The 12,804-nt window shown below is 39.7% G+C and overlaps 1 protein-coding gene across 1 annotated transcript in view; it reads right to left on the bottom strand.

The window, feature by feature from the left end:
* Positions 1–9,358, bottom strand: part of MAST4 (microtubule associated serine/threonine kinase family member 4) — a 214,589-nt gene extending 205,231 nt beyond the window's left edge. Inside the window, exon 1 of the mRNA XM_084305338.1 lies at positions 9,268–9,358. Coding sequence (XP_084161464.1) covers positions 9,268–9,306 — 39 coding nt within the window. The 5' untranslated portion in view covers positions 9,307–9,358. The remainder of the gene's footprint in view (positions 1–9,267) is intronic.
* Positions 9,359–12,804: the final 3,446 nt, after the last annotated feature.

Below are 12,804 nucleotides of genomic sequence, written 5' to 3'. Positions count from 1 at the left end.
TCTCCTGGACTACATCCTGTTGAACACAAATAATCATTACAGTATTTCTTTGAACAAAGAACATTGGGGTATTTTGAAGGAGAAAAAGGAAAGAATGAATATCTGACAGGATTCTCATTGATTACTGCATTTCCTCAGTGACGCTAGAGAGAACACACATGAAAAAAATAGGCGTTTTAAACAGTATCTTTTTCTAGAATAGCCCTTTGGCAGAAACACAGTGTAGAAGCACTTGAAATTTCTCCCTGCGTGTTGTTAGAGCCTAAAGACAAGAGCATGCGCTTCACATACCTATAAGCCTAGCCAGCTTCACCAGATTTGGCACCAGAAGAGCTTAGTATTGATCTGTCAGATAGACTCAACATCAGAGAGAAACAATACTGAAATAATTGAGGTTGTCTTTAGGGGGAAACAGACAATCAAAAAATACACACTACTGTGGTTTGCAGTAGTGCTAAAAAATTAACTGGAATGTTCCACTCTTACTGCTGAAATAAAGCAAGGGGCATAAGGTGCTATAGAAACCATTATAACAACATTGATCCTAAACACGCGAATAAAAACATAGAAACAGAAGAGGAGAAAATGAAATGCATGCACAATGTAGGTGGTTGTTTTGTCACAATTTTATTTAAAAATCCAGAAGTACTTCATAAAAAAGAGACACCGAGATCACTTCTTCCACAATCTCATCATAGATGCTGAAAAACACACAAGCTTTCATCTGTAGTCTCAGTAAGAACCTACAAAGAAGGTGTATAAACAAAAGCCAAAAGACAAATAACAGAAAAACAAAGTTGGCATTACTGGCAGTGCAAAAGGCAAGCGGCATAAACAAACCAAAATACAAAGACTCAAGAAAGAAACCTGTGGTGAAAGATGAAGATCTATGCAGGGTCCTAAGAGAACAGACAAGAAAGTTGAACAAGAGCTATTTGAGAAAGTAAGTTCAGAAATGCAACACAGATGAGTCAACACACAATTGGGAGTTTTCACCAGCTTAGCAGGCACACTCTCTAAGGCTGAGATTACTAACTTGAGAGGAACAGGGACAAACACAATGAGGTTCTTGCAGCCATCCTGTAAATAACCTTGTTAGTTACATTTCTTACCATTGGTACAAGGCAAAGCATACAAAGTCAGTAACATCTCCTACCTAGCAATACAACATACAGGCTTTAACTCCACAGGCTTTATTTCCAATCTCCTCTGCTGCCAACCCCAGGAAAACTATAGGTTTTGACTGCTTTGCCCTGGAAATCCTAAATTGCACTTTACAGACAAAAACAACTATTCAAGGAAAAAGTGATGAAATAAGAAAATGCTAATCAACTTCATGCCCAAGTGTCAGAAGCTATTCATCATCTTCAACAGTCAAGACATACAGTCTAACAACACAAGTTACGTGATCACCCCTGCATCTACATCAAACTAGTATCATCTTTTTTATGTACAGACACAAACACACACCACTGTGGGTTGAAGAAGCAAAACCAGGAAACAGCACATGAACTAATGAAGAATCACAGTACCACAAAATATAGGTTTTACTTCGAGTCATAAGCATTTTGATGTTCCTAATCTTTCATATATATATATATACACATACACACACACACACATACATTTATATACATTACTCCTTCCTTTCTTGCAGTTCTCTACATTTACTAAAATCTTGAGGAAAAAAAAAAGAGAAAAAGAAAAAAAGAAGTAATTTAAAACTAGGAAACTGTGCTCACAAGGGGCAATGGATTCCAAAAATCAATTTTCCACTCATAACCCAAATTTTTCAGCTGTGCCTGTGAGTGTTGTATTTAGAAAACATAAGAGAATAGGGAGTATTTTCAGGTTCTTCTGCACATAAGTTCTGACTGCTAGATTCCCTAATGTACCTGCAGAACTTGTGAAAAACTATCTTTTTTAGAACAACTCAAATGGTATCCTCCTCCTTTTGGCATAATTTAAAGCAGGAGAAAACACATTAAAAAACTATAAAATTAAAAAAAAAAATCTCAAAGTAGCAGTAAATGCAAAAATACTGTATACACTTCCTTTTTCTTTACCATATATCCCTTATTTTTCACCTCAGAAGAAAAAGTTGCACTGTGGGACAGCAGGAGAAACTTCAATAGTTGAAATGCATCTTCAGACATGTTTCTGTTTTTTATATATACACACACACTTCTGATATAGCATCCTTTACCTGTACATAATGCCAAGACTATTCAACTACACAAAAAATATGTACACATAAGTTCTACTTTTCAAGGGCTAAAAGACTATGAAAAGAATTATAGCATGACGTTTAACTCTAGAACAACATATTAGACTGTAGTGCATTGTATAAACTAGGTATCTTGTGTATTCACTAGTTTCCATAGAGCTGAAAATAAAGACCAGGAAAACATACATTGTCTGGTAACAGGAATGGTTACCCCATCTTTTAACTAAGGCCACTTACTACTTTTTGTAAGATTATGGTTTTGATTACTTTAGCATTTTACAGAACTTGATTGATATTTTTCCTTTGTAGCATATGTACAAGGCTTAAATTTTTGTACACTGCTACTAAACTGGATCTCTTTCTGACAGGAATTATTAAAAATTCTTTCAGAATTTTCAACACACCTGTTCCCTTGCTTTGATAGAGTTTTGAAGTTTGGGGGGGGAGGATACCCACACACCATCTAAGCGTTATTTAATATCCCTATGAAAACTAAGCCAGCTATATATACAAAACTAAGGAATTTCAAAAAGAACAACCTACTCTAAATGTAATTTGCTCTGTAGACACTAGTTCTGTAGAAGCTCAGTACCTAGCCCCTCTGAAGAGCACACCTGTTCTCAAAGGAGCAGTCACTGAGTGCAGTTATCCTTTCTAGAACTAATCACAGTTGCTGCATTCCACCATGGAGTGCTAAATTTGAAAACTAAAGTCAAGGGAGACTTAAAGGGAGAGGTGGGGGAACAAAGGAGCAACAGGAGCACAAGAGCAGAAGCTGAGAACTAAGAACTGAACATCATTAAAAAGGTCACGAGCTGTTGATAGGAAAGGCTGTTGTTCTGATTTACTAGTCTTATAGGAGGTAAAGATACAGTGGTGGAAGAAGTCAATGTTATTTTAAAGTGGACAAAGTGAAGCCAAGAAAATAAAATTAAAAGCAACTATCAAATTGCAGTTTTGAGTTTTCTGCTTTGTGATCTTCACAATCGTTTCTGTTTTTATGTAATTTTAACATTCAGCTGGGCAACTGGCATTGCTTTAAGCAAAAAGTTGCTTCAATCTATTGGGGAAAGGAATTAACAGCATGTCAAAGTCTGTGAGCAATTTTGATAAAAATCCACAACTTAAATGGAAAGTTTAACACTTAAAGTAAACACAGCACATCAACAAGTAGAAACAAATATGAGAAATCATATCAAACATGACACAAAGTGGCATCACAGACAAAATTTTAATGGGAAACTACACTAAAATTAAGCATCTTACAAAGAACTTCAAAATGACAACATGGAAAATTACTGATTTCATTAGCTGTGACAGTGAGTAAAAGAGTTTGTTAAAATTATCTGTCAAACTAAGAACTAACCACAGAATTGGGAAAAAATTGTTTTAATAAGTTCCTATCCTTCATGCAGATACGATCCCCGTTATTACTAAAGTTGCTGGGAAAACAAACAAACACTACAGATTTTGGTGGTAAGCTGTGACTCAGAAGCAGGGGCTAACTAGTGCACAGAGGACGCCTGAACTGGTTTCCTTTATAACTCATAGAACACGACCAAGCTCCGTACAAATCATTACGGATTCCACTTCATAGCTCACTGAAGTATTTTACATGAAGCAACATTAAGCTTATGCATTGCATTCCAAACCTAACACAAAACAGTCAGTCAGCTTTGCGACATACTGTAGACATTATCAAGAAACGTTACTGCAATTATCAAAAGGCATTAGAGAGAAGCATGATATGGGCTACAGACACCAAGCTGGCCCCATGCCAATTATTTTAGCTCCAAATGCAAGCAGCTTTATTTATTTCAAACCCTGAAATAAAGTGACCACAATACTAAGAGAAGACAGTAGAAAAGGTTAACCCCTTCAGGGAAGCTTTCACAGCTCAAAGAATAGCAAAATATGTCTGACACAAGGCCTTTTAGAAGACCTGACAAACATGTAACAATGCATGAATGCCTGGAAAATAGAGGTAAATTAACTGATTAGGAGATTGCACACTCTTTTGGACCCCACAAAAGTGTCAGCTAACGAAGAGAGGAAAAGCATTCTTTACACCAGAGTCCCCTCTCTCAGAAAGTTGGTCTTTGCTTTCTAACAGCAACTACCACCGCCTACCACTAATTAAGCAAATAAAATATGTACTCCAACCTGAACACATCACCAAAATAGACCTAAGATACCCTGCTTTCTGTAAAGCTCCCTGCAATAACTTGAAACTAAAGATGGCTCTATCAGTGGAAAAATAATAATTTACCAATATACCAAAAAAGATTACATTATACACCTGTGATTACAGCGATGCTCATGCAAACACCACATAAAACGAAGAAGTGTCACAATTTAGGTTGTTCTGAGCACTACTTTGCAGAGTAGCAACCCTTCAGTAAGCAGTGTTAGGACTGGATAGAAGCAAAAAGTGGAGGATGAATGCAGAGTGCAGGCACAAAGCTATTCCCACAGAACACCAGAAGATGTCCATCCTGCCTTCCCCTCAACTAATCTGAATCTATGTGAAAATGCAAATTAAAAAGTTGTGGTGGGTCTCTTTGTTTGTTTTTGTTTTGTTGTTGTTTGTTTTCAATCTTCCACCACTCTTGCACATGCTCACCAAGAAGCAGAGTTGGTGAATCAGATCTGATTCTCAACTACACAACTCCTCACATCTAGCAGGATGAAGCACACCCTGCTTCAAAATCAGTGAAAAATATGAAGAATCTTTCCAGAACCTCATCTATACTCATTTTCTGTTGCAGACTGAAGAGAAAGAGCAGAAAGTCTTCAGCCTTTATCACCATTTTTTCCTCAGCAGACTGCTCCGAGAACATATTCCCTATCATGAACAGCATTCAAGAGACAGTTACAGTCTAAATGATATTTCCTTTCTTCTCTTCCAGAGCACAGCTTACCAGATGACCCTTCTTCACATCATCTTTCAATATTTCAGTCAGAAAGAATTATTTTCATGAAGCCTCCTAAATCCAGAAACTCACATCTGTTTAGGAGCCACAGAGAAGGTCATTTTTCTTAAGAAATCATTACTTTTCTGTTTGATTTCTCAGAACGCATTTTTAGGAGAGCCGATAAGCAAGAACCTGGAGAAAAACTTTAAGGTTTTACTTCTTGCAAAGGTCTAGGCACTACGCACAATATTTCAAAGTGTCTATAAAAGACAACTATTTTCCTGTTTTGGAGGTGGAGGAAAGGAATAGTCAAGGCCACAGTCACTGTGCTCCTTGCCATGCTTTCCAGAAAGAACATGGAATTCACATAAATTGACTCACCAGTTCCACAAAAATAGCAACTCTGCATTTATACCACATTTTCATTTACACTGCCCGTCTCCATCTGTACTGCAATGACTCCAAATGTAAGGATGAAATTTATTTCAACTCACCCACCCAAAAAAAAAAATCAATGCATTAAGTAGAGTATTAGAAGATTTACAATTGGAATTTTTCCATGTCATATACAATATTAACTATGCAAACTTTATGCAATACAACCATCCCAAATTGAAAGAAGCCTGCAAAAGTTTTGCAGCGTTTACAGAAAAAAAAATAGCTGAAGACAATAAAATAAATAAATACAGTATTTTCTTTGACATTTGAGAGGTTTCACATATAGCTGATATGTCTGCTGTTGGTCAATTTCTCTAAAAGTCTAATAAAAAAAAAAAGCTCATGTTACTACCTCAAGATTTATAAGACACTGCTTACCAGCCACTTACAGGCAAAATTGAAATTAGCAAAAGAAAAAGGGAAGGCCTGAAGCACCCAACTCATCTGTTCAACAAAAGAGAAACCTTCATCAGCACTACAAACGTGATTGAAGCTGCATCTGACTGTAAGATTTCTCCCACACTCCCACATCCCTCTCACCAAAGAAATGAACTGCATGTTACCTGTAGCCACCATCACAGGGGCTTGGAGCTGTTGTTTAAGGCCATCTGAAACATTCCGCTTCAGATCAATGCCTACCAGACAAACTCACAGAAGAAAGCAGAAATAAGCTCATAGCAGGACATAATCAAGATCTGTGATGCAGAATATGCAAGTAGATAGCTGCCTTTTTTCTTTTTTCTTTTTTTTTTTTTTTTTTAATGAGATGCTTATTTCCATCCATACAAAATTATATTTAGCATTTCAGAAGTTGAAGATCAATTTTCTCCTGTCTTTTCTTTCAAATAAAGTTGTTGTGTGTTTTTTTTTTCTCCTGTAGTTAAAGCTTAAGAAGCCATTACCTAGAATCTGCTCACTGTAAAGGAATACATAGTACAGATCTCTACATTCAGAAGATTTTGTTTTTCTATGAACATAACCAAAACAAATAACTAGACATAAAAGAAAGATGTTCTAGTAAAATGAAATTGCTATACGTACTCAGGATGTAACAAATGAAGGGCTCAGTTTCTCTATTAGAAGCCTAAACTCCATGAAAACCTTATATATCAACAAAACAAAACAAAAAACAAACAAACAAACAGAAAGATTACCAAGGTCTACACATCTACTTACAGCTTACATTTTGAGACTCAATTCAAGCTGCTTCCTGGCTTTTTTTAAACACAGCATGATGGTACATGGCATCAAACACAACTACATCAGGTTCCCATCTAAAAGGAAATGGTTTGTGTGTCCTGTAAACCAAGCTTTGAAGCAAACTGTGCACAAACAGAAAAAATGGCAATTGCACAAATTCAGCTTTTAAGTATCTACTGTTTCTTACTATATGGCTGGATTATATTAGAAAAACTCACACTTTGCAGAACTCAGAATTTACATGTACCTTCAACTAAGCAAGCACACAGCTTTTCGGCAGATTTATCTGCTTTAGAAGTTCTGTTTCTAACCTTTAGAAGTGACAGTCACATGAAGTAAAGTTAGCTGACCACAACTACTTCTGGACAGTCTTAATCCAGAAACCTTTTTTTTAATCCTGTTCTGAATATTCTTGACAGCTTTAAAGGAAAATACCAGTAACATGTTAAAAAGAAGTGGCAAAAGACACAGGGGATACTTCCACAGAACAATATACTGGCAGAAGATCCAATTGTTTTTTTCTTTTAAACAGTAAGAACACACTACTACTACCACTAAGTAACAAATAGTAACAAAATTCATTACTTTGGCTTGTATTATAAAGAAGGGCAAATGTCAGTTAAGAATCCAACTCAGGGACTTCATCTAATCAGTATTTACTAAGAAGAATTAAACTGGGACTACATTCTGTGTCGTGTCATATGATCTGCTTTCCAGCTTGGAAATTCATCATACTGGTCTCTAGGCTAACTGAATGAACAGATAAAGGTGGAAAAAAAAAAAAAAGAGGTACAGAAGAAGAGTGAGAGGACAACAGGAAAACAGATTCAGTGAAAGGACTAGTAGATGAAATTTGAGTGTAAATAGGATCTCTTCCTTGCCATCTTTTTCTAGATGACAGCATGTCAACTTGGACACTTTTGACAACCGGTTATTTTTTTCTACCCTAGAACAAGACTAATGACAAAAATGAGGTACACATCTTTAAAAATTATTACTGCACACACTGCATGTATGAATGGGGTCTTTCTTGCACTCAGATTATTCATGATATAGCTTTAAGTACTATTAATTAAAGAGCTAGCTAAGCACGTGCAGGAGTAAGCAAAGCATTCTGTTAAATATTTATGGTATTCACTCAAAATTACTCGATTAAAGTTACAGATGAGGAAAAAAAAAAAAAAAATCAACTCAACAGCAGTGCTTGCAGAACTCAACAATAGGCTTTCACAACAAGGTTTTTATGTTACCCCTTAAGCAGTACAGACTGCTGTTCAATTCTTGTCAAAAGGCAGAAATCCGGTTTACACTACTCAATGGATTACACAAGGTTTAGGAGAAGGAAATCCGGTATCACTGTAAGATCTACCTCTCAAAACTTTCAAGTCTTTTCAAAAGCTGTCATAGAGAGTCCCAACCTGCAGCTGAGAGTCCCCTCTCCACTGCACAGTCAGCTAAGAGAAAGGATTTAGGATCTGAAGGAGTGAAGTCTCAGAAACTGCTTTTATGAAGAAAGTTATTCACTCTCCATGGACAAACGCCGTCACACGAGAAGTTAAAGCTGACAGATTCTCGTAGCACGGAGAGGCCCCCGAGTCCCAACAGATGTGCCTAAGCTAGCTAACACGGCGGATTTCCCTTCAGCACCCCTCCGGCAGCTCTGACCGGCGTGGAGCTGGAGGCACGGCTCAGCACGGGCTGGTTTCCGAGGAGCGCCCAACTTCGCCAGCTCAGCGCGCCCCGGGCGCCCTGCGCCGCTCCGCACAGCTTGGGAACGGCGATCCCAAAGGCAGGGAGCCTTCCCCTTACCCCCCCCCCCTCCTTCTCCCATTGAAACGCTGCGGATGCGGAGGGAAACAAAAGAGAGGAAGTACATTCATCGCCCGGAGTGACTCGCGCCGAGGGGCTCTCGCCAAAACAATGGGCGAGGGGCTGGGGGCACGGCACGGCACCGCACGGCACCGCACCGCTGCGGGCTGCCCGCCCCCGCCGCTCCGCTCCGCTTCTCCGACTCGACGGGAAAAAATAAATAATAAAAAAAAAAAATAAATAGATAAATAAATAAAAAGTCACTCGAGGAGGGCGACGGCGGGCGGCGAACCGTTATGTCCCGGTATTTATTTTATTTTATTTTTTATTATTATTATTTTTTAAATTATTTTCTAACCAACTCTGACACAGAAGGGCCGGCAATCCGAAATCAGCGGGAAAACAAAATATATAAGTAAATAAAATAAAATCTCCTGTCGTCACCCCCCCCGTCCTCCGTCCCGTCCCGTCACCGCCTCAACTCCCCCCCCCGGCCCCAGCCCTTCCCCTCACGGAGCGCCCCAACGGCCGTAACGGCCGTAACGGCTGGCAGCCCCGCTCCGCCGCGCGCCCACAGGTGTGCGCCGAGCCCCACCCCGCCCCGCCGCGGCAGGTGCGGGCAAGTTACGGCCCGGGCCGGCCCCGCCGCCGCCTCCGCCCCGCCGCCGCCGCCCGTACCTGCAGCCCCCGTCGCCGCAGGAGGCCCGGCTCGTCCATGGCGCCGCTCCGCCGCCCGGCCGCGCCGGACTGCCCCGAGCCCCCCGCGCCGCTCCGCATCCCCGCAGCGCCCGGCCGCTGACATCACGGCGGCGCCCATTGGCCGCGCCCGGTCACGTGGCCCCGCCGAGGTGTGCAGCCCGGCAACTTCGGGCGGGCCCGGCCCCGCCACCGGCCCCGGCCAGCGGCGGCCGCCACAGTACCACACAACACAACCACAATTAAACGATCCAATTACATTAATCAAACCCGCCGCCGCCCTGCCTGCCCGCCCGCCCCACAGCCGGGCTAAGCAAACCGTTAGTTGTGTGGTTTTTGTTTTTTTTTTCCTCAGGGGGTCACAGCCCGCCGGGCGGTGTCGTTAGGGACACATCCCCCAAAACCCCAAATTTAAGATCCCGGTACCTCAGCGGGAGTCGTTCGTTGCGGGTTATGTTATAAAGTCATCAGTCACTGCACACAGATTCACAAGAGGAGGTCTTGTCCAGCACTGAACACCCGGAGAGGCGTCCCCATAAACATGCCCGCACGTTTTCCAGCTGGGAATCCTCACCTGGTCTCACTTAAAAACAAAATTAAGGAGCCTACACACCATCAAACTCAAAGGCAGGGCGTGATCCTCTCCTCACAAAACCAAAGGCACAAAAAGTTAAGTCAGACTGCCAGAAACTGTAAAACTGAAGCTGAACACAGATGACTTCTTCAGTATCCACACTGCAAACACTCAGCAAATGGCAACGATTCCGTTCCAGCCTTTATTTCTGTAATTGCACTTACTGCTTCAAAAAAATGAGGGGTTACTTTACCTAAACTAGCATCCCAATTAGATAATTTTAAAGAATTTTTCAGTCAGAAGTCTAATTCTGTGGAAGACGACACCACCACGCAACAGCAGAATCCATCTGCAGGAATATCCGTCCACAGGTGCACCTGCAGATAACCAATTCTAACACACACGTATTCCCTTTCCACATCAAACCCCTTCTAGAGAGCAGGGACAAAGTGAAAAGTACATTTCTTACTAAGGGATATAAATAGAGATAAAAATCAAGGTTAGTATTCACCTATTAACAGTTTAAGATGAGGATTATGACAATCGCATCCTCAAATCTAGTATGAAAAAAATATATTGATTTCCTGTCAGATTGCATCACTTTGAGAAGCAGTCCATGTGCATTTCACAGTAGTAAAACCTGCTAGGGGCAAAAACATTTGGAACAAAAATGAAGGATCACTGAAAGGATAACATACTAAGTATACACCTTGTATGAAAAACTGAGGAAAAAAAAAAAAATAACATTTGATTTGCCCTTCTCAATTTCTCTTCATACGATTGAAATGCATTATTATTTTACACTTTTAAGCACCAAGACAATTTGAGCATTCTCACTGAGCTGCATTTCTCTGAGATCTCCAACTATGTTAAGAAAAAAAGTCAATTTTTATCAGTTGGTCACATCAACTGCAAGTGTTTCTCCTTCCCTGTCTCTCCATGTCTCCAGCTCAACATGTAGCTGTAACATCAGGTCAATGGCTCAAACTTAACCATTACTGATTTCAGTTGCAAGATAAGAGCTGTACTTGAGGCGATAAAGCAGGGAAAAGCTCACACTGACCAAAACTCCAGTTCCACAAGAGGGAGACAAGGCAACGAAAAACAAACAATACTACACAAAGATTTGTAGGCCAGAAGAGAGAGTAGCATGACCATCAAGTCTCACCTTCTTTGTAACAAAGGATACTCAACTCTCCTGAATTCATTTATTATTTTTTGAACTATAACCTCTCTTTAAATATCATGTTGAACCTCGTGAAAAACTTTTCACCTTGGAGATTCGAACTGTAAAGTGGCTAGGATCCCTCACTTCCTCTGTGGAAGAAAAAGAAACTGGGGTTACAATAAGTAATACAGGTATCTCCTTTCACTTCTTCCTAATGCTATTTTCTTTCCCATTTCCACTTCCAAATACATCATCTTTTCTTTCTCCTCTGTTAACAGAAATTTTCTCCCAGTCATTCATATCCACATGCCCTCACAACACAACATTTCCCCGTTTCTGTTTCCAAAGGAAGCGCAGGCAAGTGAAACACAATTTAAACACTGTTACATTTCCAATGAGGTGGCACAAAATAATTTGATGCAATAGCCAGATTGTCAGCTTTCAAGGGTGAGAGGCAAAAAAAAATAAAAATATACTGTTTGTCCCTTGTGGCACACTGCAGGCTTCAGCTGCAAGGCTGTTTGCATTTATTTACACAGTCCTAAACATGTGTTTACACAAGTTTTATTTCAGTCACTGGAATACAGGAAAAACTCTCAGCACACAATTAATCAGTTAGTTCCCTCAGAAGCTAAGAATATGAAAGTGTGGAAGTTCCTTTTTTTTTTTTCCCCCAGGGATTTTAGCATATCTAACCACATAAACTGTCTAATGTACATATACAAATTAAAAGCACTCTCCTACCTATCTGAGAGGTCTGCAAGGCATGAAAAGGTCTACAAACGTATTGCTTGAACAACAACAGCACAATAAAGCCATACTAGCCAACTAACATATCAGTGACAGGCAACAGATGCAAATGGTCCTAACCTAAAAAAAAAAAAATCACCTTAAGTATCACAGAAGTATCCAGTTGTGCACACGGATAATTTACAGAAAGAATTGTGAACAGACAAAACCACAAAGTCTCCTACATGAAGAAGCTTCCTAAATACACACAAATAGTGTATAAAAACTACTTTGTTTTGCAAGAAGCTAAAGATAATTGTTGTAGCTATACAGATAACACTGAAAGGCAGGAAAATGAAACAAAGACTGCCTTCCAGTGGAAGATGAAATTAATCTCACATAGAAAAGTACAAAAACTACCTTTCGCTGAAAATGTATTTGTTGTCAATTCTGAAAATAACATTCTCCAAAGCTTGTGCTGCAACATATAATGCCATATTAGAAGGTACTGAAAGGCACAGCTTTGTGTCTAACACAAGGTGAATGTCCACTGAGTTTTCTCACATTTTATGAACCTTATTAGATATTACCAAAGGTGTATCTTCACTTTTGAAATGGCATACAGCTTGCTATTTTTGTCAGGAGGTTTTCATTATTTTTCAGCTCATTATTTCAGTAATAGGCACTATCAAAATTATGATAGAGAACATTCTGGTATTAAAAGTTGTGCTTTAGAACAATGAAAAAAAATATGTTCTTTAGAACATGTAAACAATACTGTCTGCCCTTGCATACATACAAAATACAGCAACCTGCTTCACAGGCTCCTTCACATAATTGTTGCAGAAAAGCACACTTGTAAATGCACCACAACATAGCACATGTATACAGAAATTGAAGGAACCTGTTCCCCTCTCCACTCCCCCTCCTCTCCAGGGAAGGTAGAATTATTTTAAGAAATTTAACCAACACAAAATTTTCAGAAAGCTTCCTTAGCTTTCTTTCCTATAAAGGCAGCATTTGACCCGATTATATATGAATAGTATTT

This window comes from Netta rufina (assembly GCF_964035555.1).
Source record: "Netta rufina genome assembly, chromosome: Z".
NCBI classification, from domain to species: domain Eukaryota; kingdom Metazoa; phylum Chordata; class Aves; order Anseriformes; family Anatidae; genus Netta; species Netta rufina.
Note: the sequence above shows the minus strand (reverse complement) of the source record. Positions and strands in the feature narration are given on the sequence as shown.